This window comes from Gobio gobio (assembly GCF_949357685.1).
Source record: "Gobio gobio genome assembly, chromosome: 20".
Classification (NCBI taxonomy): domain Eukaryota; kingdom Metazoa; phylum Chordata; class Actinopteri; order Cypriniformes; family Gobionidae; genus Gobio; species Gobio gobio.
In genome coordinates this window covers 17,804,962-17,829,580 of record NC_137113.1, presented here as the reverse complement: position 1 = coordinate 17,829,580, position 24,619 = coordinate 17,804,962, and the positions used below count along the sequence as shown (strand labels likewise).

Here is a 24,619-nt window from a genome sequence, read left to right as displayed (position 1 = left end):
GAGGAAAATTATTACAAATATATCTACATATACAACCAATGTCCGCATATTAAGAATAGTATTTAACTTGAAAAGATACATTTAATTATAGAGACATCATATACATACATTCTGGCTGTTTCTTGCAGAAGTCACATTCTCCTTTCTGACAGCATCACTTTTAGAATCTAAAGTGGAAACAGAAAATTGTCTAGATTGTAGGTTTCAAGAGTCAATGACATGCATGTCTAATACTCGAAAACATTTAACCAATACCATCTAGAATGTCACTCGCTAGCAGATGTTCTTGTGCTAGCTCCTGAATTGATGGTCCTCTAGGACTCAGTGAACTCGGTCCAGTCGCTGGTCTCCTCAGGGGGAGATTGGGCCTCACCAAAGTCTGAGTAAAGGCTCGATTCATTCTTCCCTTGGTTTCACTGCGAGGTGAAATATACACAATAAGTGTTTGATTATTTTGACTTTAATGAGTTTGTGTGTATGTATGTGTATAGTTGTCAATCCTGCACCTGGATATCTTGCTTCCTGCAGAGTTTAGCTTGAAAATGACAGGTGTATTGTAGCAGATTTTAAGTGAACCCAGAGAACTTCAATATTTGGTTCAGGTGTGTTTGCTTAGAACTACAGATGGGTATATCTCAAGCAGGATGACTGAAACATAAGGTTTAATGAACATGGAGGGCCAATCGGCCGGTAATATTTTTATGAATTCTAGCAATGCAATGTGTGAACATGAATGACAATCGGGACAGATGACGGGCCAGTGCTGCATCGCCATGAAAGTTTAAGCCTTGCTAATTGAAATATTTAAGCGCAAGATGCGAAAGGGAACTTGATTCGTTACTAGCTGTGTGGGAATTTATCTGTGCGCTAACATCTGAAGCGTGCGCCCAGATCTCAGAGTCTCGGACAGTGTACAAATATTGAATTGCGCATGAAAGTGCCTATATTGTCAAGTATCATTGTTATGTCTTAAAGGGATAGTTCACCCAAAAATGAAAATTCTGTAATTTACTCACCCTCAAGTTATTCCAAACCTGTATGACTTGGGCTGCCAAGATCTGCTTGGTTTCAAACATTCTTCCAAATATCTTCCTTTGTGTTCAGTAGAAGAAATAGTCATACAGGTTTGGAACAACTTGAGGGTGAGTAAATTACAGAATTCTCATTATTGGGTGAACTATCCCTTTAAGTGAATATAAACAGTTATGGAGGAAAAAGCATCAGTATATTACTCTGGAAGTCAATATTATCTGATTGCGGCAGCCTTATACATGTCCTTAATGTTACTCAAACAACAAAAAACAAAGAAAAACCACTCACTGCTCTTGACTGAATAACCATTGCAACTTTAATAAAAATGTATCTGTTTAATTTTTACAGATAAGAATGCAGTGGTACTCTATATTTGATCACTATTCAATTTATGTACCTGAGAATTGCAGGAGTGCAAATCGTCAATGGCCTCGCGTCTCAATTCGATTACGATCATGTCAACGATTCGATACATCACGATGCTTTGCATCTTCAATTTTCAATATTACAGTACTACATGCTACATTTTCGCCAATGAATACAAGCAGTCAGATATATTAACAAATGTTTTATTGTATCTGTTCTAAGAAAGTACACTTCCTGAATGTAGCAAACATTAAACAAAATTGAACACAGCAGACGACAGGACCATTTAGAAACTACGCACACGCATGCAGCCTCGTGCGCTCAGGTGTGGCAAAAAGTTAGGCCCTGGATACATACAGACACTTTTGCTTTTCTATAAACGTGAACTGAAGTTATAGTCCCTGAACTAACTACAAAATCCAGGGTTTTGAATATAATTAAGCCATGATTCTGAGACAAACGCAGAGCGGTTTACACGTGGCCTGTCAGGTTAATAGCCAGAGCGAGTTTTTATTCAAATATGCCCTTCAGCTTGTCCCATATGCTAGGTAAGACAACTTAATAAGTGTACCTTAAATAAATACAAGTACGTAACAACTTTTCCGAATGTATTATTGCGGAGATAAAAGATGGAGATGTTCTTACCCTCGACACCACCGCGTGCTGTAAGGATTTTATGCGCATGCGCAATTGAACGACCTCTCTGAGACCCAAGGACTTCACGTGACTGAGGAGCTTTCTGCTTTTCACATTGACTACTAGCATATAAAAAGTCATTGCAAGGTAACGTCTCATTGTTGTGATGCTTTATTTAAAAGTAAAATATACACATTACAATTTTAAGAAATAGACGAGAGGGGAAAAAAAATCAGTTAAAATAATATATAGGCTACATGGTGGATTAAGATAAAACTTCCATTTATTATATTAGAATGGAATTCAAAGAAAAATTTCAATATAAAATGTATGCATACAGTTTTCTGTAAAGAGTCTTATTTGTTTTGTGCTTCTTTACACCCTCTCCACTGTTCAAATATATTGATAAAATTAATTGAAATATATAATATATTGAAAAAAAAAATGAAGTTTCCACTTACAGTCCCATAGGTTTTAGTTTGTTTCTGTGCGGTTCCTTGTTCCCTGTCATTGGAAGTTGACCCTTTCCTAGGTTGCATCCGAAAACTTAAAAATGCTGCCTTTGGAGGACACGATCCAAGGTAAGAAGGCATCAAGGCATACTAGAATCAAATTAGCTTCACTTCCTGTCTCCTGAGATACATTCATCTGATTTTTGAAGGCAACATAAATGTATGCCTTTTATATCCCACAATCCTACGCATGCCATTTGGTAACTAACAGTGAAGTGTATGAAAGTTGGAGTTGCTGGCCAGTTTGTGTAAATATTTAGTTTTTGACCAACATTTTCCACTTCTGATGTCATTTCAAATGAGAAATTACTATTGTAGTAATTAAATATTTGTTTAGTTCTCACCAAAGCTCGCTCTAATTTCTGTAGATCATTAAACTGTTACACTGCCTCAGAAGTCAGCCCAAAATCAGTTTCGTGAGGTACCTTTCTGCACAAACGCTGCCTGCAGAGTCATTGCCTATAAGGCAGTTAGGCCTAGCCTGTGCCTGTTTGTTTCCATAGTTACTGATTAATTTCACCCTTCGTTTCATTTAGTTCCCTTTGTTTGCCCTGTGTATTTAAGCCCTTGGTTCTTTGTTTTGCTTATGTTGGATGTGGTTGTGCTTTGTTTGTTCTATGTTTCTCCTATGTGTTAGGTCTGTGATTAAAGCCTGTGTGCTTGTATTTGCCATCGTTGTGCGCTTCATTACAGCCACACCACTGTTACACTTACATTTGTGAATACATTTTTTTGTCATAAGATATTTTTGTCACTGAATTGCCAAATTGGTTCTGGCTAAAGCTTCTGCCATGATAAGACAAAACCTATGTCAGTTTACACCGCAGTATAACATAAGTAAATAAGGGATGTATCAGCCTAATGTATTTCAGTTTTGTCAGTTCTGTGCTAAGGAAACCTGTGCTAGGTTTTTGTTTAGCCGGAAAAACCAGCTGTTCTGCAATGTGGCAAGTAGTTGCAAAACCACACATTTGAATGGCAGCAAATACACGGTCCCATTGGAAAGTAGTAAAGCCTAGTTTTAAAGGTCTTTTGAAAAAGGTAAGACAGATATTTAATCCTTATTTGCATCAGTCTTGTTGAGACTTAATGTCAGTTTGCTTTTTAGAGTTGTTTGTGCAGAAATTAACTCAAATATAGCCTTATTTCAGTTGGTTGAACTTGGGAAGGATGATCTTATTTAGCTGTTTGCTTGTGTGCAGCAGCTAAGTCAGAAAGACAGGCACTGCGGCCTGGTTTCACAGACGGGGTTTAGATTAAACGAGGATTACAATGCCTTAGTTCATTTAGGGCATTTGAGTAGCTTTTATAAATGTGCCTAAGAAAAAAACATTCCTGGTGTGCATCTTGAGACAAAAAAACAATGGCACTGACATATGCTAAGATATGTTGCTTTCAGTTAAAACATGCATTTTAGTCTGACTAGACATAGACTTTTGTCTATGAAACCGGGGGTAAAAGTGTTTTCATTCATTTAACTAAAGTATGTACCAATATAACGTTGGAATCAAACACTTGTTGCCTCATTGTAGTTCTCAGTTAATTTAAAGGGATAGTTCACCCAAAAATGAAAATTCTGTCATAATTTACTCACCCTCAAGTTGTTCCAAACCTGTATTAGTTTCTTTGTTCTGCTGAACACAAAAGAAGATATTTTGAAGAATGTTTGTAACCAAGCAGAGAGAGCAACCATTGACTACCATATAGGGAACAAAATACTATGGTAGTCAATGGTTGCTCTATCATCTTGGTTACAAACATTCTTCAAAATATCTTCTTTTGTGTTCAGCAGAACAAAGAAACTCACACAGGTTTGGAACAACTTGAGGGTGAGTAAATGATGACAGAATTTGAATTTTTGGGTGAACTATCCCCTTAAGGTACTACAGGAAAAACAATTCAGATTAGGGAAATACAGTGTTTATTATAAGTGTTTAATTTATTATATTTTATGTATTTGTGTCTATAGATTTCAAGTATATATAGCCGTTTTCTCAACTTTCCAGTTGTATTATATTTATATTCTGAAGGTTTTTGCAAAGAAATTTAACATATAACATGTTATTCCTAAAACTTGGTGACACTTTTTTTTCTCTGGCTGTTGACAATATTATTTCTGATTTATGGAGTGATAATAAAATATCCAAAATCCCTTTCAATCTGTAAAAACCTTTAACTCGAATGTCAATAAAAATTAAACAAGGGATTTTGGAACATTAGACTTTATCCAATGTTCAGATTTCTGTTGTGGAAATTTGAGCAAATTAGTGCATATTTAATTGCATATTAAAACATTGCATTTTAGAAAACTTGTAGTACAAGACAATTGTCTTAATGTACTGTGATATGGTATGATGATATATTTTAGTTTGTAAAGTCATGTTTTTGCATGTACAGGACTAAGGTAAATCTACTGACATCCACTAAACAATGAAGAGGCTGAACAGAAAAAATACTATCGATATAGTGAAAGAACTAGACGCCTTTCCTAAAGTTCCAGAGAGCTATGTTGTAACATCAGCTTTTGGAGGCACAGGTGAATTTTGACATTTGCCGTTTTAATATGATAGTATGTTACCTGTCACTGATTGACTTCTTTTCTCTTCTCCAGTGTCGCTGATTGTTTTCCTCCTCATGGCACTTCTGACCATATCAGAGTTTCTTGTGTACCAGGACTCATGGATGAAATATGAATACGAAGTAGACTCAGATTTTACCAGGTGTGTTTAGGGGTGAATTCAGGGTGATTGGGACACTTTTTGCCAGTGAGATGACTTGGAAAAAGTGTGCCAGTCAACCTGAATTCACCCTATTTGCCATGTTTACAGATAGGGGTGGATTTAGGTAGATTGGGACACTTTTTAAATCTCAATGGCAAAAAGTGTCCAAATCACCCTGAATTCATCCCTATATATTTATTGTGATTTTTCATATACATATTTAAAGAAATGGGGAGGGGGGGAAAGACCAGACCTGACGTTGTTTTGTTTTGTTTTTTACAGTAATTTGAAGATAAAAATTGACATCACAGTTGCCATGAAATGTGAACGTAAGCGCATCTGTTATGCACTGGAATTGTTTTTCGTATTGTTTTATGCCTGGACTTACTGTATTAATATTCTGAATCAACTTATCTGACGTAAAAGGTTTTAAACCCTTATTCTTGTCTAGGGCTGGGTGCAGATGTGTTGGATATTGCTGGCACTGTCATTGCATCAAAGGAACTTAAATATGATCCTGTAAGTAACTGCAAACCATACTGCATTTCAGATTTCATTAGATAACTGTTAACTAGCAACTGTTTTGTGGTTTTGTTTTTCAGGTTAGCTTCGAACCCTCTCCACAGGCAAAAATGTGGTATCAGTATGTACAATGTTTGTCAGTTTTCACTTACATCAGTTGTCCAGACAATATGTGTGTGCATTATAATTCATCATCTCTGATTGTATCTAAGGATATTACAGCAGATTCAAAACAGACTGAGGGAAGAGCGTTCACTTCAAGATGTACTCTTTAAATCAGCGCTGAAAGGATACTTTTCTGACCCAGTTTCACGGTACATCAGTGTAAAAAAATGATGCAATAAAGTACATGTAATCATAGTTTAGGAATAAATAACCATGGTATTATTTAAATCCACAAAAATGAAAGACACAATACACAATTTTATTAAGGATTTGATCAAACATGATGGAGCTAAAGCTTTTCCCTTACAAACAATGAATTAATCATCCACTGTTTCTGTTTTTTCTTTGCACAGAAATGATTCTGCATCCGAATCCCAGAATGCATGTAGGATACATGGACAAATCTATGTCAGTAAAGTGGCAGGGAACTTCCACATCACACTAGGCAAGTAAGTATACACTTTTAGCAACAAAAATACAGCTGCATTCTACATGCTACATGAAATTATTGATTGATTCTGTCCTCATAGACCAATTGATACTATCAGAGGTCATGCCCATTTTGCTTCATTAATCCTTAAAGAAGGTACGTTTTACTTTTTTTTTATTTACAGATTTTAATTCAATTATCTGGTTGTCAACTTTTAAAGACAAATTTCAGTAAATTCATGTAATTCTTTAGATATCCTCTAGATGGAGGACTCACACATTGCAATTTGTCTTTTTAGATAATTGTATTATTCATATGTAAAGGAAATTCAGTTCTTTTCTAACATTATTAATTGCAAATCCAGAATTATCTCTCGCTTTTTTCAACAGTATTTAACTTCTCACATCGAATAGATCATTTGTCTTTTGGAAACGATGTTCCTGGACACATCAATCCCCTTGATGGCACGGAAAAAATTACATTAGAGCGTAGGTATTTTTAATATTCTAGTTCAATGTTTGTCCAATACAACCCAGCACATACAGTCAGAGTCTATAGATATGATGTATGCAAAAAATGTAGATGTAGATAAATAATTAGAGAATGTCTCATGCAGTACCAGCAGTTTGATTGTAAAACTGTTCTCAATCTGTATTTTCAGAAAATATGCTGTTTCAGTATTTTGTCACAGTTGTTCCCACCAAGCTGCACACATCAGATGTCTCACTGGACATGCACCAGTTTTCTGTTACAGAAAGGGTAGGTTATGTGTGCCCTGTGCATGCGTGTGAATCTGTGTGAAAGTGTGCGTCGCTGTTGATCATGTTGCCTTGTCATACAGGAGCGGGTTGTGAGCCATGAGAAAGGCAGCCGTGGTCTAACTGGGATCTTTGTTAAGTATAAACTGAGCCCATTAATGGTGAGGGTGAGTGAGGAGCATATGCCTCTCTCTGTGTTTCTTGTGAGATTGTGTGGCATCGTTGGGGGAATCTTTTCAACTTCAGGTAACTTTCACACATATATCAGTCTAAATCAATTACAGTGTTTTTATTGTTTAAAGCAAGTTATATTGTTTATTGTTGAAGTCGTTTTCAATATTATAAAGCATATTATCAAGTACACAAAATGTTGATAGTGACAAATCATAGCCAAACATTAATTGACTTTTCTTCTGCTGTGCTTCTTGACACAGACCTGCTTCACAGATTGATTGGGTATTTTGTTGACATTATCTGCTGTCGTTTTAAACTTGGTGGAAATCAGTCCAAGGAGGTGAGTCACTTCATTTAGAAGTCACGATGCATGACACTCTCTTGAAAAGTAAGTACAACTATAAATAATGTGCTGATCTGACTAATTGGGTTCTGTGTTTTTCAAGGTTCTCCCTGATTAGGACAGCCTGGAACATTTACAGTATTCAGGCCTTTATCCAAAGTGACAAATGAAAAGCATACATCGGATCCTGGTCCTGGATCACATAAACCAACACAGATTATTTTATATTGGCCTACACCCAACTGAAATTTCATATACGTTTATAGGCCTACTTTTAATTTTTCATTACATCATAATTTTTTCAACAAGGGGACAAAGACTAGTTTAAATCTCCCATTGTTAATTACTTTCTAATATTTGTAATGATTGTCAGACAATATAAAAATGCCTATGTTACCATGATTTTGTATAGAAAGTGAGAAATAAAGTTTTTTTTACATGTCAGAATTCAATTATCTTTGAAGCTTGTAGTTTCATGACTTTAATCACAAGCCTTGTCATGTCAAATTAAACTGAACTGTCCTACCCTGTTAACCTTTTGAAGGTGGCTGTTGTCCATTATACAGTATATAACATTTTAAAGACATCAAAATAGATGTACACAAAATTAAATTATTTAATGCAGTAGCCTACTCAGAAGTTGTTTGTTATTTTGGCTGCACTAGCATTTATTTTGATAATCAGTTAATCTGTTGATTGTACATTTATTATTTTATTAATTGGATAAAATGTCACATTTTATTTTCTATATCTTATTTGAAGACACATTATTCCACATTCTGCCCCAACAATGTGCTGTTAACTTTCTATAAGCATAATCATATTTATTATAGGCCTATATAAAATATTATAGTTAGGCTATATTAAAAATGTAATGTAAAAATACCATAAAATGTAACAGTTGGAACGCCACATTAACAACAAACACACACACAGCAAACCTAGAAGAGGGAAGGGCCTTTAACCATATGTGACTTCCGGTCTTTTGATTTAACTACCGTTTGGTTTGATAGAGATTACATAAGAACATATAGCCAAAACACGTATTTACATTTTTGACTGCACGCTTCTTACCAATATAAGTATTTCAACACCTCATTGGGTCAAATAAATTTAAATTCAATTAATGTGGTTTTAGAAACTTTCCTGAAAAGTCATTTGGGCGACTTGGCTCCCCCTCTTGGCAGTATTTGATCCTGCGTTCTAGGTAACTGCCTGCTGGCCATCTCGGTGTTCGGAATTCTTCGCTATCGGTGCGTTCAGGGGCCATATTGTTGATGTGTCACCTCGGGAGGAGATCACTCTCACACGGACTTGACACTCACTATTTATCACGGCAGCGTGTGTGTGGCATTTTAAATGGATTTAACATAACCGGTAAGTCACATATTGTAAACCAAAATATCTAACGTTAGATCCTACAGAAGCGAATGTTTATTTAAATAGCCTGAAAGCTAAGTCATTGGGTGAACTCAATGGCAGCTGGCTGATATACTTTATTGTTATATACTTATAATCTAACGTTATAAGAATTAAATGCACTCTTGTCATATCATCACAGCAAGCTAAATGTCTTGTTATAATCAATTATAGCGGTTAAAACTCATCTGATCTGTCGTCAGCCTGAGAATGTTATGAAGGACTACTAGATCAACACACAACACAATTACACATGTGTATTTTTGTATTTTAGGGGTTTAAAATAATTTACTATTCTATAATTAGTTACATTAACACCATATCTCTTTTAATTCGTGTGGACAACGCTGGGGTTTTGTCATTAACACGTAAAATGTGATATATTTGGAAAGGTTAGCCGGTGTGCTAAAGCTAACTGCACCTGTGTGGAAACAGCAGTAATGTTATCTGTCACTCGCCTTAAAATAATGAATACTATAATGATCATTACTGCTTTTATTTGCTATTAGTCCTCTTTTACTGTTGTTTATAGATAAAATATAACTCGTTTGGTGCGAGAAAATGTGCCTGGTTGTTTTTGTGGGCTGAGCACTGTCCATCATACCCCTGTAAAACTACAGAAGAAATGTACCAACAGGATGATGACTGAGGATAAAGATAAAGACAGTTAAAACACAGATAAGAAAGAGGAAAAAAGGAAGTTAACCTGGGCAGGAAATTGCTTAACTCTTCAATGTGAGTTTTTCATCTAAAAAGTGTGATTGCGTTTAGCACCCATTTTTAATTATTATTTTTTATAAGTAATATAAGTATTTTACTCAGTTTCTGTGGGTGAAAAATATGAAACGTGTCAGTCTGGTGCTAGTTGACAGTTGAGAATGTCTGAAGAGAGGCATGAGAACCTGGTGACCTTGTAAAGTTTTAGTTGAGTTATTGGCAGTCGCACATCATTTCCTACTACAGACAAGTCTTGTTTCTCAAACAGTATTTGTGTTCTTTGCAAGAATAAATGTTAATAAATATAATAAAATAATGATTACATCACGATGATAAATGTTATATAGTATGTACTGCACTAAATACAGATTTTCATATTTTTTCAGTCCACTGAAATAAAATCTGAAAACAGAAATTGTGTATTATCCACTAACAATGCGTTTGGATATATTTTGTGGTAATGCTTTTTGGTATATGTTACATAGGTTATGTTAAACAGAATTTTCTGTCATTTACTAAATTTTAAAAGCACTGACATATTATTAAAAAGGTTTTGACAGTTAAAAAATTGGTCTATTGCATTTCCCAAGTGTAGAAACATTCACAGAGTTAAGAAGCTAATAGGAAAATGAGATAAAACAATGTTGTAAACGGCCCTACAAAAATAGAATGTTTTTTGAGGGAACTTGCAACACAAGATTAAAAAATGAACCTCATGTGAGTTTAAGGTGCTTGGGTTAAGGTCTATTCCTCTTTCTCGCACACTAGTTAACTCTCACAGTAAGCTCTCAAAATAGCCCTACATTGTAAGACTCATTCTGATAGTATTTGCAACACATTCTTGATTATCCTGCTGGATGGGCTTCTGCCCCAGTTTCGCTCATTCAGTGTGAATCACACAAAATCAGTGTCTTTTTCCATAATGCCAAGTATTTCCTGTTGAGCGCTCCAGTGTCATCTATAGGCATTTATCTGCGAATGCAATGCAGTAAGCCACTAAATACAATGATGTATCAGGCAAGTTGGGTGTGAGAAAGGCGGGCCACCTTAGTTTTACAATACTGGCATCACAAAACTGCCTCTGGGTGGAAGGAGAGTCGTGTCCTTATTTTGAAAGAAAGGACCACACCTCAATCATGGAAATGAGTGGGTTTGGACAGTTGCAGTAATCTACTTTTTTCTACTCTGCTCTATTAATGGCAGTATCATGACAGCAGGTGTGACGAGACTGTGTGTGCACAAAAATTGTACACAACATCCCTATTTCCTGGTGATAGACGGAAATCTGATAATGTAAAATAGCCATGTCTGCTTTATTTGACCTGTTGATCCCTTGATAAAGATGTTTTACGGCGGCTGATCATAAAAGTCATGTTTTTAGTAGGGAGGTGCATTGTTTTGAGTTTCACATGCATGTGTGAGTCACTTGTGTGTATTGTGTTTTCCAGTGCCAGTAGCTGAAGGAGATCATGGAGCCGTTGGATTGTCAGAGCGAACTGACCCCTGCCTCTGACCCCTCCCAAAGTTCAGAGGTCAACTTGGTTCCGGAAGGGTCAACCGATGTCCTCAGCGATGAGGGTGAACCTGTTTTAAAAGAACAGGATGAAGACACTGAGCTGGATAGTCTTGAGCTGGATGGTACTCTTTCAGGTAGTGTGGACCGAGAAGGTCACACAGAGGTTCAGCAAGAGGATGGACCTGGAGAACAAGCACAGGGTGATGGGAACACTAGCTGTGACAGTGGAACGGCCTCCATTGACGATGCCAGGACTCCAACAGCTGTCCATGACAGTGTTGTAGAATTACTTCCTGCTGTTCTTGATGGAGAACTCGTTTCTGGCCTTGAGGAACCAGCGGGGGTGGTTTCAGAGTCAGAAGGTGGGACTCAGAACGAGGTAGAAGAATCATCTCCGTCTGTTCTAAATGGGACGGATGATTTTTCATCCACAGAGTTTGATGCATTGAATGGGCCAACAGAACTTAACAGAACTCCTTTGACTCCTACACCAGCTGCTCAGGGCGAGGAACTGCCAGATGTTGTTTCAGTACCCCAAAACTCACAATCCAACTCTAATATGAACCCATATGACACTGACTGCAGCAGGAAGCTGTTGTCTGAGATCCAGCGCTCTCTTTCTCAGGAGTCTCTGCTGGATGAGCTGGAGGATGAACTGTTGAACAGTCAGTCAGAAAGCGTCCGAAAGGGAAGTCCACCCAATGGGCTTCAGAAGGACCAGAACTCCATGGCTTTATTTGAGAAGTGTGTACAGTACAAGTACTCCCAACAGGAGAAAGCCATCAAGAGGTAGGCTGTTGATTAATAGCTATGTCAATCAGCTCAACTTGAGGTTATAGTCCGCTGCTGGTGTTAGATTTATAGCAGCAGGAGATTGTAAATCATTAGTTGAATTTGCCATTCTTACCTGCATGAGAATAAACTTCACTATCTTTCACCGCCAGTGTGTGACAATAAAATGTACCCAGTGTCAGATAATCAAGGTAAATGAGTTTATGAATTATCAGTATTATATAGATTATATTATATTTATTTAAAAGACACCTGCAGCAGTTGTATTTTGTATAACAAATATATGTAATAGATTATATATAGATTTATAATAATAATTATATTTTATAACAATTTTATAGATTTTTTTTAAACTGATGTTATTATACAGTTATTAAATTATGTATTTTTTATTTTTTTAAAAGTGCATTGCCTACATAATTTAGTTTTTCTCTCTTTGTAACATTTTAATATATATTTTTAAATAATAATAATAATAATAATAATTCATTATAAAAATGCGTTTTGGACTTTAACTAGGCCTATTTTTTTATATGAATAACCAGCCAGTAAATATAATGAATTATAAAAATCGGATGTTTTTTCAGTGCACACACTTTTTTTTAGGATGATTCAAAGCAATAATTATTTAGTCTTTCAAACTACATGGCCCGGTTTCACAGACAAGGCTTAGATTAAACCAGGATTAGACTTCAGTTCAATTAGGACATTTAAGTAGCTTTTATAAACGTGCTTTATAACGGTGTGCATCTTGAAACAAAACAATGGCACTGACATATTTTAAGATGTATCAGTACAATTTGCTTTCAGGAAAGACAGCTCAAACATGCATTTAAGCCTTGTCTGTGAAACCGGGCATATATGATTTTGGTATGATTTCAGTGAAGACAACACAATAGAATTGTCTTTGTTTTATTTCACGGGTCATTGCATATTTAACTCATGACATTTACTTCACACTGCAAGCTCACAACTATGATTTCTTTGGTTGTGGTGCTATTGATTATTTAATGCTGTGGTCAATCTGAGCCTTTCTGCTCTACAAGCCCCTCCGGTTCTGCCTTTATTAATTTTTGCAAGGGCATCGGTCTGACTCTCATATTGGAAATTTGGAACCAGTCAACAGCTTTGCATTGCATGACCTGCTGTTAATATTGTCTTTTCTATGTTATGACACATATTGGTGCCTGATACTTTATTGAAAACAATTAATTGTTGTTCTTGATATGGTTTAGATCACCAGTTTAGTACAAATATGCTTCTCACTGACAACAAGCTATTCACAGACGGACACAACAGAAGAAGCATTACTTCACACTTCCCAGTACAGCAGCTCCAGTGTATTACAATGTTTTAACATTGGTAGTGACAGCTGGTTTTGGACAACTGTGTTTCAGGTTACTTGATGAGAATAAGAAACATCAGGAGCTGATTCTAGGCATCTGCTCCGAGAAAGACAACATGAGGGATGAGCTGAAGAAGAGGACTGAGACGGAAAAACAGCATCTTTGCACCATTAAGAAGGTAATGGCAACTATATATTGTTGTGTGTGTGTGTGTGTGTGTCTTTATTCGTCTTTTGTGTAATCTGTTTGTCCAACTAGTGGAATACAAGGAAGCATTCGAGAACCATTGTTGCAAAACTTACACAATTCAATTTGAAATTTGCCTTAATTTTCATGTATTATCTAAAAGCTACGCATATACAACTTTTTTTATGTTTTTGAAAGAAGACTGCTCACCAAGGCTGCAAAAAAACTAACAGTAATATTATGTGTTAAAAATTTAATTTATTCATGTAATGGCAAAGCTGAATTTTCAGCATCATTACCTCAGTATTCAGATGATCCTTCAGAAATCATTCTAATATGCTAATTTGGTGCTCAAGCAACATTTCTTATTATTATCAATGTTGAAAACAGTGATGCTTAATTTTTTTTGGAAATATTTAGATAGACAATTCAAAAGAACAGCTTTAATTTGAAATAGCATATATAATGTGTGTATATATATATATATATATATATATATATATATATATATATATATATATATATATATATATATATATATATAAAATACCATTTATTTTAATTTTATAATGTTACAAATGTCTTTACTCTCTATTTAGATCCATTTAATGCATCCTTGCTAAAGGAAAGTATTGATTTCTTTCAAATAGAAAATGTTATTGACTCCAAACTTTTGAACTATTGTGTATAGCCATGCCCTCATGTTAAGGTTTCATTTTCAGTGTATCCAGATTTTAGGTGTGTTCAGCTCAATGGCATTATTTGTTATTTAAATACCTCTTCAGGATCTGGATGGACAACCATGACTGTCCCTTGTGCACTGATTAGAGAACACTTGTTTCCTGAAGAGCTTTCATCTGATACTGGAAAAGCGGGTCTGTTTGAGAGCGACTCCAGGCTAAGAGAGTCTGTAGTTCAGTTCAATCTGAAAGAGCCCCCTGGCATAGGGGGTAATAACACAAATCAAACAGAGTGGCTTGGAGGGGAATGGTCGAGAAGCCGTAATTAAGTGTTGCAGTAATGACGTGAAACTATTGTGCACGTTTTGTTGTCATGGTTTCTCCACATAGTCAGAACAGGCATCTGAAGTCACACAGACAATCGCTTCTTCTGAATGAAACCTTGCCTGTCTCTTTACTTTTCATTCATAGCAGCACCGTGAAAAAAACTTAACACTTGGTTCCTATATTTGTGGTTGTCAGAAAGAGAAGCGTATATTTTGCGAAACCCTGAATGGAGTCTTTCAAATGTATTTGATCAAAAGCACAGTAAAAACTGTAATATTGTGAATTATTATTACATTTTAAAATAACTGTAGCCATTACTCCAGTCTTCAGTGTCACATGATCCTTCAGAATAATTCTAATGTGCTCATTTAGTGATCAGTTATTATCATATCAACATTGATTCTTATTATTATCAATGTTGAAAAGTTAGTATTTGTTTTTGTGTGGAAACATTGATAATAATAACTGTTTCTTGAGTACCAAATCAGCTTATTAGAATGATTTCTAAAGGATCATCTGAATTATTTCAAACTTTTGACCACCAGTATATATTTAGTCACTGTTTGCACTTGCTGGCTGTGTAAACTTGATCTGTCTACTGTCTGTCAGAGCTGCCTCTGTTATTGTCATGATGAATTTGTTTATGGTTACTGCAGTCATGACATTTTAACTGAATGCCTCTCTTGTTTTACTAGTTTGAAAGCCGGGTGGAGGAACTTATGAAGGAACTAAAAGACTCCAGAGACAAACTGGTTCACCAGGATCATGCTGCTAAGAATGCCATCCAGCAGATGCAGAGGGAGATTGCCTATAGGCTTGAACAGGTGAGAGGTCATCGCTATGGAGAAATGAACAAAGGCTTCCTGCATAAGAACCCTGCTAAATTATTTTTTAAATGGTTTGCAGTTTATACCTTTTGTGTTTAAGCATCTTTAAAATGAAATCATGTCAGTCTTACAGTGATATCATGTTTGCACAAACTGAAAAAGGGTTTGTACTCATCCTTTTTTAATCCCACACAACAGCGGCTAAATGTGAAGTCCAGCCTTCAGATATTGAGGACTAACGTCATACAAAATATGTACAAAATGTGGAAAGAGAGTTGTGTTTGGTTTGGCAGGACTTGTTCAAACAGTTCCTCGCTCTCATGTAAACTCCTCGGTCAAGTGTGAGGGCCTCCCTCTCTTTTGCTCTTTCACTGCCTTTGGAGTCTGGACACATTAACTATGATAAATCATAGAAGTTATCATAGATGTTGTATATTTGGTAATGGTTGACCGATATTGATTTTTTTTTTTATGGCTGATGCCAATATCTTAGAGAGCAGGGTGGCCCATGAAACACATGCATAACAATTTTACATACTTTTTTACTAAATTAGAAATAAATAATTTGAAAAATATGACAAAAAACAACAATGTGATCGTGATATTTGTTATCCTATTATAGTATTTTTCACGAATAAAGAAATATGCAGTTAAATAAAAAGGACGCAAACACTCGACTGTAACCAGTGCACTCATTAATCTAGTAAGTCTGTTTTTTTCCTTTCTTTAATAATCATTTATTAGACAGAACGGCTAAACGAGATGTAAACTAATGAAGACTGAGAATGGGAGATCCGATTCTCGCCGTGATGTTCTCAGCATGTCCCGCATGCTTTCAAAATAAACTACAATTCTGCTTCTGACTGAAACATTGGCCAAACAAACTTATCGGCCGATGCGATATATTGGTCATCCAATAATAATTGTGCCTATAAGGTGTCATATCTCACATGATCCATAAACAGTGTGTGGTCATGTGTTTACATTTATGTTTTCTCATCCCAGGCCAATAAGAAATGTGAGGAGGCACGTCAGGAGAAGGAGACAATGGTGATGAAGTATGTCCGAGGTGAAAAGGAAGCGCTGGACCTGCGGAGGGAGAAGGAGCAGCTGGAGAAGAAGCTACGGGAGGCCACAGCAGAAGTAGACAAACAGGCCCGGCGGGGAAATACACTGGCCCAGGAAAAAGGACGCCTGCAACAGCTCTATGATTCCAAGGTCATACATTAAAAAAGTTTGCAGGGCTCCAGACTAACTTTTTGCCTTGGTTGCACTGGTGCGCCTAACTTTTTTATTTAGGTGCACCAGCACAAAATGTAGGTGCACCCAAAAAATTTCCCCCGGCTCGCGTCACCTTGAACGCCACAATTTCAAGGTCACCTTTTTATCACACTCCATATACATTCTTACATATTATTTAAATGAAAACATAATATATGCAGCTACACAGGAATTAAAATAAAGGGAAACAATGCTTTGAACATTACTATTTTAAAACTACAGTTTAAACAAAGTGTTAAAACTTAATTTAAAAGATAATGAAATAATAAACAATGATATATCAGTGATATATATATATATATCACTCTTTGATGATTGTCATAATTATGTGGTAACTTTACTGATAGGCTATTGTAGGCTACAGTAGCCTATAGTTGTTTATATTTCTTAATAAAATTGTGCCAGCTGGAACAAATGCTATAATGAAATTATGAATTATTACGGGTAGATCACCGCAGGATTAAACGTGGTTGAACGTTTTTTTCAAAGAGCCAGAAAGTAACTTTGCAGCAGGCACAACAAATTAACAATGACACTAACGTTAGCGTTTCAGGTAGGACAGTAGATATATCAGCTAGTATCATTCTCAAAGAGATTATTTTTGGAATATAATATAACAATGCACAATCACAGTGGTGACGCCGACTGGGTTAAGCATTTACTGTATCTGAGGGAAATGTTGCAGCGCGTTCTGCCAGTCTCTTCAAAGGAAGATTACAAATGGCGACCGCCAAATGATCACACACGACGATTTTGTTTTGGTGGTTTGCTTGACGATGTGAGTAAGTTACAGGACTTATTTCACTTAATGTAACGTTAGACTTTTTTTAATATGCCTAAAACATACGGAGCTATTCCTAGATGTTTTGATTCTCGCGCCACCTGAGCTGACACTCACTGACAGGCGGTTGTCTTGACAATGAAGTAGTTTAGGGCGGCACAAGTTCACGTTCATTCTCTCTCTCTCTCACACACACACACACACACACACACATGCGCTCACACACACACCTTCAGTGAAATGGACTCACAAACCGTTTCAGCGTCGCTTTTAGCTTGCTGATCGCAGATTGCCGTAACTGATTCTCTGGTGCTGCTCAGGTCGCAATTTCAATCACACACACAGCGCGGAGCAGGAATATCTGGACCACAGCCAATCAGAGGCAAAGACCTGCCCATCTCTGTCTCTGATTGTTTTAGACCACGACATGATCCAACCATGAGTGTGTGAGTTCAGTGACAGTCAAAGGAGAGGCAAATGCTTCGTTCGTGGAGAGGCAGCTGAGCGCATGCAATGACGTAAGGTGCACCGGTGCGACCTAGGAACAATTTTAGTCGCACCTTTACAAATTTTGGGCGCATGTGCGACCAAATTGGTCGCACTCTAGAGCCCTGGTTTGTTTTGATGCTTGATGTGGTGTTTGAAATCTACAGTATGCATTTATTCTGTATATGTTCTCAGGAGTTGTCTTTGATTATGTTTCTGTAGGAGAACGAGGTGACGAGACTTTCCCGTGAACTGGAGAAAGTCAAGGAAGATATCAATTCTCACGTCATCAAAGTAAAGTGGGCCCAGAACAAACTGAAGAGTGAAACGGACACTCACAAGGTAAACCAGAGAACATTTTAAATAAAGACTTAAAGTTAACTTAATGTAAAAATTGCTCTGAAAGTGATTCCATCGATATTGTTGCTGTCTCTAATTGTCGTTATTGTTACAGCTGTGAAGTAACAATAATGACAAAGAGAAAGGATATTGTTGGAATCACTTTAAGAGCGATTATTTTTTCCTAGATGATGAACAATGAAAAACACTGACAGCCAATCAGAATTCACCTGATCCACCCAAGAGCTCGGGCATTTAAAGCAGCAGAATAATATGGCTATAATAATGTAATTATTGTTATAGATATATTTATAGTAACCTTTCTTGTTGTGAATGGGCCTTTAGAAATACACTCACTTTTTATGATAGGGCACATTATTATAGCAGCATGACAGAGCCAAACTCTAAAGTTGAGGTAGAGGAATTTATAGTAGTTTCTCCAACTCATTCCTTTTCTCCACAATTCTTTTACATAAGATTATAAATATATATATATCTCCTCTATGTTATTGTAAAGGCACTCCATTTGAAAAGATGAGTGTAATTTATAATGTAAACAGAATTGATAATTATTTAAGTTTTGATAGTTATGATAGTTTTAGATGTAAAATTGACATTTTCTTAGCCTCGTCCTCTTGTTTATTTTTTTAATATCTCTTTAATTTGCTGATTTAAATTCTCTTTGGGCCCACCACTGTAACAGACGTGACATTCCATACTCAACAAGTGTGAGAGAAATAACGAGAAGGAAAAAAAACTAAAAAACATTTAAATAGGGAATTGTTAAATCACAGTTTAAATATTAAACACTTGAATGTATTCAACAAAATCACAAAATGCTTGGTGAAAGTGGGTATGTGAATGCTTGATTATATATATATATATATATATCTCAAGCATTCACATATATATATATATATATATATATATATATATATATATATATATATATATATATATATATATATATATATATATATATAATTATATTAGCTTTTATTTTTTAAAGTTTAGTTTTCATTTTAACTTTAGACCAACTTATTAAAAAAAAAATTATAATATTTATATTTGATTATATTTCAGCTTTATTTAAATTACTGAAAATGATTTTAATAACATTAACAACACTCTACTGCTAATTTCACTTTATTGAGATGTCTCTTTAATAACAGGAAACAAAAGACAGATTAAGAGAAACGACCGCCAAGCTGACTCAAGCAAAAGAAGAGACGGAACAGATTCGAAAAAACTGCCAGGACATGATCCGCACATACCAGGTACTGTTCACTTATGACATGAGATCAGTGTGCCCACTAGAGGGCACCATATACAAACATTTGCCATCCATGTAGAATGCAAACCCTGTTGTACGTTATCTATAATGAGTTGGAGATGTGCATTTCAAGCAGTGCATTCTGCTGTAGTTTATTAGAAAATGGTTGCGTTAGTCCTCCGCTCAACACAATTTGTGTGGCTTATCTTCATTTAGGGGGATATAAGCTCATTTGCGATTTCTGTGGAACGTTCTTTTTTTTTTTTTTCAAACTTCAAACCTCCCTCTCTGTCTCCTGCAGGAATCTGAGGAGATTAAGTCAAATGAATTGGATGCAAAGCTGCGAGAGACCAAAGGAGAGCTGGAGAAACACAAACAAGAGCAGACAGACCAGCTAGAGGTGCAGTTTTACTTCATCCCTTCAGTAGAAGTCGTTTTAAGAGCATAAACATAATAGAATTAAGAAAAATCCAGCAAGCTTGAATGAAATCAGTACAGTCTTGCCTACTAGGAACTGTATATTTACTGCAAGCCATATATCATCATTTGATTATATAATTTTCTCAATTCATATTTGAGTAATGTGTTTCTCTAGGTCACAGAGCCCTCATAAAGTCAGTTTTACAGCTTTTGGGGTTGAGTGTTTGTTCATGTTACACCTCATATATCTTTTCTTTGGTTTGCTTCTTTTAGCCGTTCTGCCACTGCTCCTCTGAGATATGCTGCTTGGTCCGTATGGCATTTTGCCACCTGCTTTTAAATGTGTTTATGAGTAAATGAGCCTCCATTCACCAAGCGTCATTAGTACCCGAGGCCAACAATGAGAGTGTGTACTCCCTTATCAATGAGTCGCCCCTGTGCAAGAAACAGTGCTATTAGCATTTGCATTCTCATTAGCATTATTAACATAGTGTTGCCTAGCAGGCGTCCTCTGCTGATTGTGATTACAATAATGAACAATGGCTGGATGTTCGAAAGAGGGGTTTTCATGGTCATTTCGTTTGATTGGCAGATGTACAAGGCTAAGATTAAGGAGTTGGAGGATCTGAAGAGGACTTTTAAAGAAGGCATGGATGAACTGACCACCCTGCGAACCAAGGTGGAAACTCATTTCTAAAGATAACTCTTTGAAATGACTCTGTGTAAAAGTACATTGTTCTGATGCTTTGGCACTCTCTCTGGCTCTCAGGTTAAGTGTCTGGAGGATGAACGGCCCCGCTGGGAAGACGAACTCTGCAAATACAGAGAGATCATTAACAGACAGAAGGCTGAGATCCAGAACCAGAGGGAAAAACTCTCTGCCATTACTAGACTAGAGGAGCAGCACCAGAGGTGTGAACACTCTTGCCTACAGCCACCCACCACTAACCATATCATATATATTATTCATTTAACTACAAGCTCATCGAGTCTGAACTTTGTCTACACTGCACCCAATTCCGATTTGCTTTTCAGATCTGATATTCAGCACTAACACATTTTTTTAGCTTATAAAATCGGATCCATTTGTCGAGTTGTCACAATGCCAGCCCAGTTATCCTGATTCCAATTTCAATGCAAGGCAAACAAAATTTGCTGTTGAAACAATTTAAAAATGCGGTATTAATGCAAATATAATTAACAAATTGAACTGCATATTATGAACTAACAATGAACATTTTTTACTGCATTTATTAACCTAGGCTATTGTTAATTTATAAATATAGTATATTTATGTACTATACTAGATGCACTATAGTTCATTGGTAATAATTTATGTTTGTTCATATAAATAAGTAGAAATAATTACATAATAAATAGAAAAACATAATGTATAAATGAATTGGATAAAAATAAAAATATATAAATAATATATAGAATTAGGTAATCACTTGCATGTTGAAATTATCTTTGATTTAAATAAATTTAAAATGTTTATAATGTTGTCATTTGTTAATTTATGATATAATGAAAATAATTATATAAAGTATTTGTTACTTTGAAGAACAAAGACAACTGTGTGACATATTAAGTAGATTATACTAATTGTTAATGAAAACTTTTTAAAATAGTTTTTGTTAATTGAAATGAGGCTGAAATAAAATAAAATAAAAATGTTAGATGAAGACTTTAAAAAAGGCAAAAATTACAAATGTTGCCTTGGGAACTAACTAATTTTAAGTTGACGTACTAAAATAACTTAAACTAAAATTTAAATATAAAAAACTAAAAAGAGTAAGACAAAAGCACACACAAAAATAGTAAAACTGAAATTAAAAAGAAAACTGAAAATATAACAAGATAAGCTGATTCAATACACCATAACACTGGACTTTACTCCCTTTCCTCAACCTCATTTTTGTTCATGTTGATATAAATATGCGGTCTACTCTGATTAAGGTCTATTATAGTTCAGATAACACTACAGACTTTATTCATATGTGCATGTTTGAATTACATTTGCATCCGACTCACTTGGCTTCTGTTGAACATGGAGCATCAGTACAGCGTCCTGACCTTGAGAGATCTCCCAGCAGTTGGTGGACCCTGCTGATGCAGGAACTGCAGGTGGATGTGAATCCACAGTAGCGTGATCACACGGGCCCCTGCAGCACTGACAGAATAATTCATACCTCTGTGTCCGCCTCTCAGGGCCTGCTCTGATTTCACTTCTGGTGGGCACATAAACGTGTCAGTCAGCTGTGTTAGCTTATTCGTATTTTGAGGGTATTTTAAAACTCTATTGCACATGAGTTATTTGTATTCCCAAGAATGATAAACCTCGTCTTTAGTGCGTTCATTTAGACCCTTCAGTCGGACACATTTTTGTAGTCTATGCAGTCATTTGGTCCGGTGGGAATGCTGGTACACCTTTATGATAAAACTAGAAAAGTGTGGAAATCGCTTTAATACACGGGCTGTACACGTGTTGGTCCTCGTGTCTGATGTGTGCGTGTCTTTCTCAGGGATGATCAGGAAATTGCATCCTTGCGGGAGGAGGTGGAGAATCTGAACTCTCAGATCACTGACCTGCAGAGGGACATTGAAGGCAGCAGGACGAGAGAGGCGGAGCTACTGGGCTTCACTGAAAAATTGACCAGTAAAAATGCTCAGCTCCAGTCTGAGAACAACAGCTTACAGGCCCAGGTGGACAGACTGAACAACAGCTCCAGAGAGCTGCACAGCAAACTAGAGGACACCGAGAGATCCCTCTCTGAAATGGTAAGGCGATGTTTATCGTATGTATATCAGTGTTGGGGAGATTTCTTAGAAACTGTACCATGCCAAGTAACAAGCTACTTGTAATTAAAAGTAGTTGAACTACAGTCAACCTACCCTCAAAGTAGTTGGCTATACAGTACAAGGCACTATTTTAAATATCAAAAGTAGATGTAACTTTTTTGCCACATTAACGTCCTTGTAAAGGCAATTCCGAGATTTGTTTCTAAACACATTATAAATGTTAGAAATGTATTGCGTTACAAAAAAACACTTTACAAAGACTATGAACTGTGTAGTACTGAATTGGTGGAAGTTTTTCACCATTTCTGTGTTCAGGATTTTTTGGGCGGGACGCACTGGAGCCACTGAGCATGGCCCCTCCCCTAACAATATAATATCTAGAGCGCATTTGCATCAGTTTGCCGCCTCAATCGCGAGTTACTGTAAATACTGTTAGTTACTACAGCCTATACTTTGCTAGCTAGTTATGCCTTCGTCACGTAAATGCATATTACCTGGTTGCGATAACTTGCAATACAGCTTGTGTCCTTATTTAAATTTCCAAAAACCGACGAGTGGGCGTGGTTTCAGCGGAGACAGCGGACACACCCGCAGCATTTGAGAGCAGAGAATACTGCTTTTTTTTTCAAGATTTTGATAAGCTATTTTTTTTACTTGCTGTTTTTTATCATTAAAATTTGGCTGGATGGTTAATAACATATTTTTCTGTGCTGTGACAAACTCAGAACATATATTTAATTTTGACTTTACACAGACTTTAAAGGTCCCATGGCATGGCATTTTTCTATTATTTTATAGTGTTTCCTAAGGTGTACTTATATTGTTAGTATGATTTTTACATCATTAAATGTCATAATTTAGAAATAAAAGGCATTTTGTCTATACTGCTGTTTGCCCTGTGGCTGACTGCCCTGTTTCAAGAGGCGTGTCTGCTGTGAGACTTCAGTAAAAACGCCCACTGTTGTGATTGGCTGACATCTTTGCATTTGAAATGAGCGGAGGGGGCGTGGTTTAACGAGGTCTACGACGCACGAGCAGGCACAAACTGCTGCCAGTGAGACGGATGGACATGAGTTCACTTCACATCAGTTCTCTCAGCATGTCTCAGTTCAGGGTGAACTGTTGTAGTTACTAGAATATACTTCAGGTTATTAGTTTATTTCTAGTCGGAGGGGCTGTCACTCATGTCAGAAAGTTAGTAACTTTAGTAAATTATGGATCAGCGCTGACTCGAGACGGGAACCGTTTAGAACGATTCAGTCCGATTTGGTGAACTGGCTCGGTTCACTAAAAAGAACCGATTCAAACGAATGATTCGTTCGCGAACCGGACATCACGGAGACGGAGCGATTGCTAACAAAGTTATTTATAGTAACTACTGAGTTGTGACAGCGCTGTCAGTCAGCGCGAGTTTATTGTGTTTGTATCTGAGAGTTCTGAATAAACACGAGTCCCAGTCACGCCGAGTCCGTCTTCATCATTATTCTACCAACTTTGTAACACATGCAATGTACCATTACAGCGAGATGAACGAGTTAGTAAGTTTGATTAAAGCATTATTTCTAGATATGTTCCAATCATATGAAAAGCGTCAGTGACGCGCATTGAGTAACTTACACAGCGCAAACAAAGACACAACAGCAGTAATCGAATGTAATCCAGTTTATTGTGGGGAAAGCTGGCTAGCCTAGCCGGATACCCTCACGCTTACCCCCCTTCTGCTTAATCTCACGCCGCGTTTGGTGCCTCCGCTGTGGGCCAGATGCAGT

The 24,619-nt window shown here is 36.5% G+C and overlaps 3 protein-coding genes across 5 annotated transcripts in view; 2 read left to right on the top strand and 1 right to left on the bottom strand.

The window, feature by feature from the left end:
• Positions 1-400, bottom strand: part of tdrd1 (tudor domain containing 1) — a gene marked incomplete at both ends in the record, with an annotated part of 31,404 nt that extends 31,004 nt beyond the window's left edge. Inside the window, 2 exons of the mRNA XM_079845567.1 lie at positions 109-167; positions 256-400. Of these exons, the coding sequence (XP_079701693.1) occupies positions 109-167; positions 256-400 (204 nt within the window). The remainder of the gene's footprint in view (positions 1-108; positions 168-255) is intronic.
• A 2,974-nt stretch (positions 401-3,374) lies between these two features.
• Positions 3,375-8,284, top strand: LOC307116783 (endoplasmic reticulum-Golgi intermediate compartment protein 2). Of its 2 annotated transcripts, none has more exons than XM_079801154.1 (14): positions 3,375-3,587; positions 4,944-5,082; positions 5,158-5,266; positions 5,549-5,595; positions 5,718-5,785; positions 5,869-5,909; positions 6,001-6,102; positions 6,307-6,402; positions 6,484-6,539; positions 6,773-6,871; positions 7,045-7,142; positions 7,225-7,387; positions 7,576-7,655; positions 7,762-8,284. In XM_079801154.1, exons 2-14 carry the CDS (start codon positions 4,977-4,979, stop codon positions 7,774-7,776), a joined length of 1,080 nt encoding a protein of 359 aa, XP_079657280.1. In that variant the 5' UTR covers positions 3,375-3,587; positions 4,944-4,976; the 3' UTR covers positions 7,777-8,284. The 2 variants fall into 2 exon arrangements, with proteins under 2 accessions (XP_079657280.1, XP_079657281.1); XM_079801155.1 differs by having other exon boundaries at positions 3,491-3,587; positions 6,797-6,871; positions 7,762-8,189.
• A 601-nt stretch (positions 8,285-8,885) lies between these two features.
• The window catches only part of ccdc186 (coiled-coil domain-containing protein 186), a 36,340-nt gene continuing 20,606 nt past the window's right edge, over positions 8,886-24,619 (top strand). For both annotated transcript variants that reach the window (XM_079845999.1, XM_079845998.1), the window contains exons 1-11: positions 8,886-9,035; positions 11,243-12,099; positions 13,500-13,626; positions 15,337-15,465; positions 16,474-16,686; positions 18,239-18,358; positions 19,528-19,632; positions 19,930-20,028; positions 20,641-20,727; positions 20,818-20,960; positions 22,574-22,829. In XM_079845999.1, the coding sequence (XP_079702125.1) occupies positions 11,264-12,099; positions 13,500-13,626; positions 15,337-15,465; positions 16,474-16,686; positions 18,239-18,358; positions 19,528-19,632; positions 19,930-20,028; positions 20,641-20,727; positions 20,818-20,960; positions 22,574-22,829 (2,115 nt within the window). In that variant the 5' untranslated portion in view covers positions 8,886-9,035; positions 11,243-11,263. The remainder of the gene's footprint in view (positions 9,036-11,242; positions 12,100-13,499; positions 13,627-15,336; positions 15,466-16,473; positions 16,687-18,238; positions 18,359-19,527; positions 19,633-19,929; positions 20,029-20,640; positions 20,728-20,817; positions 20,961-22,573; positions 22,830-24,619) is intronic.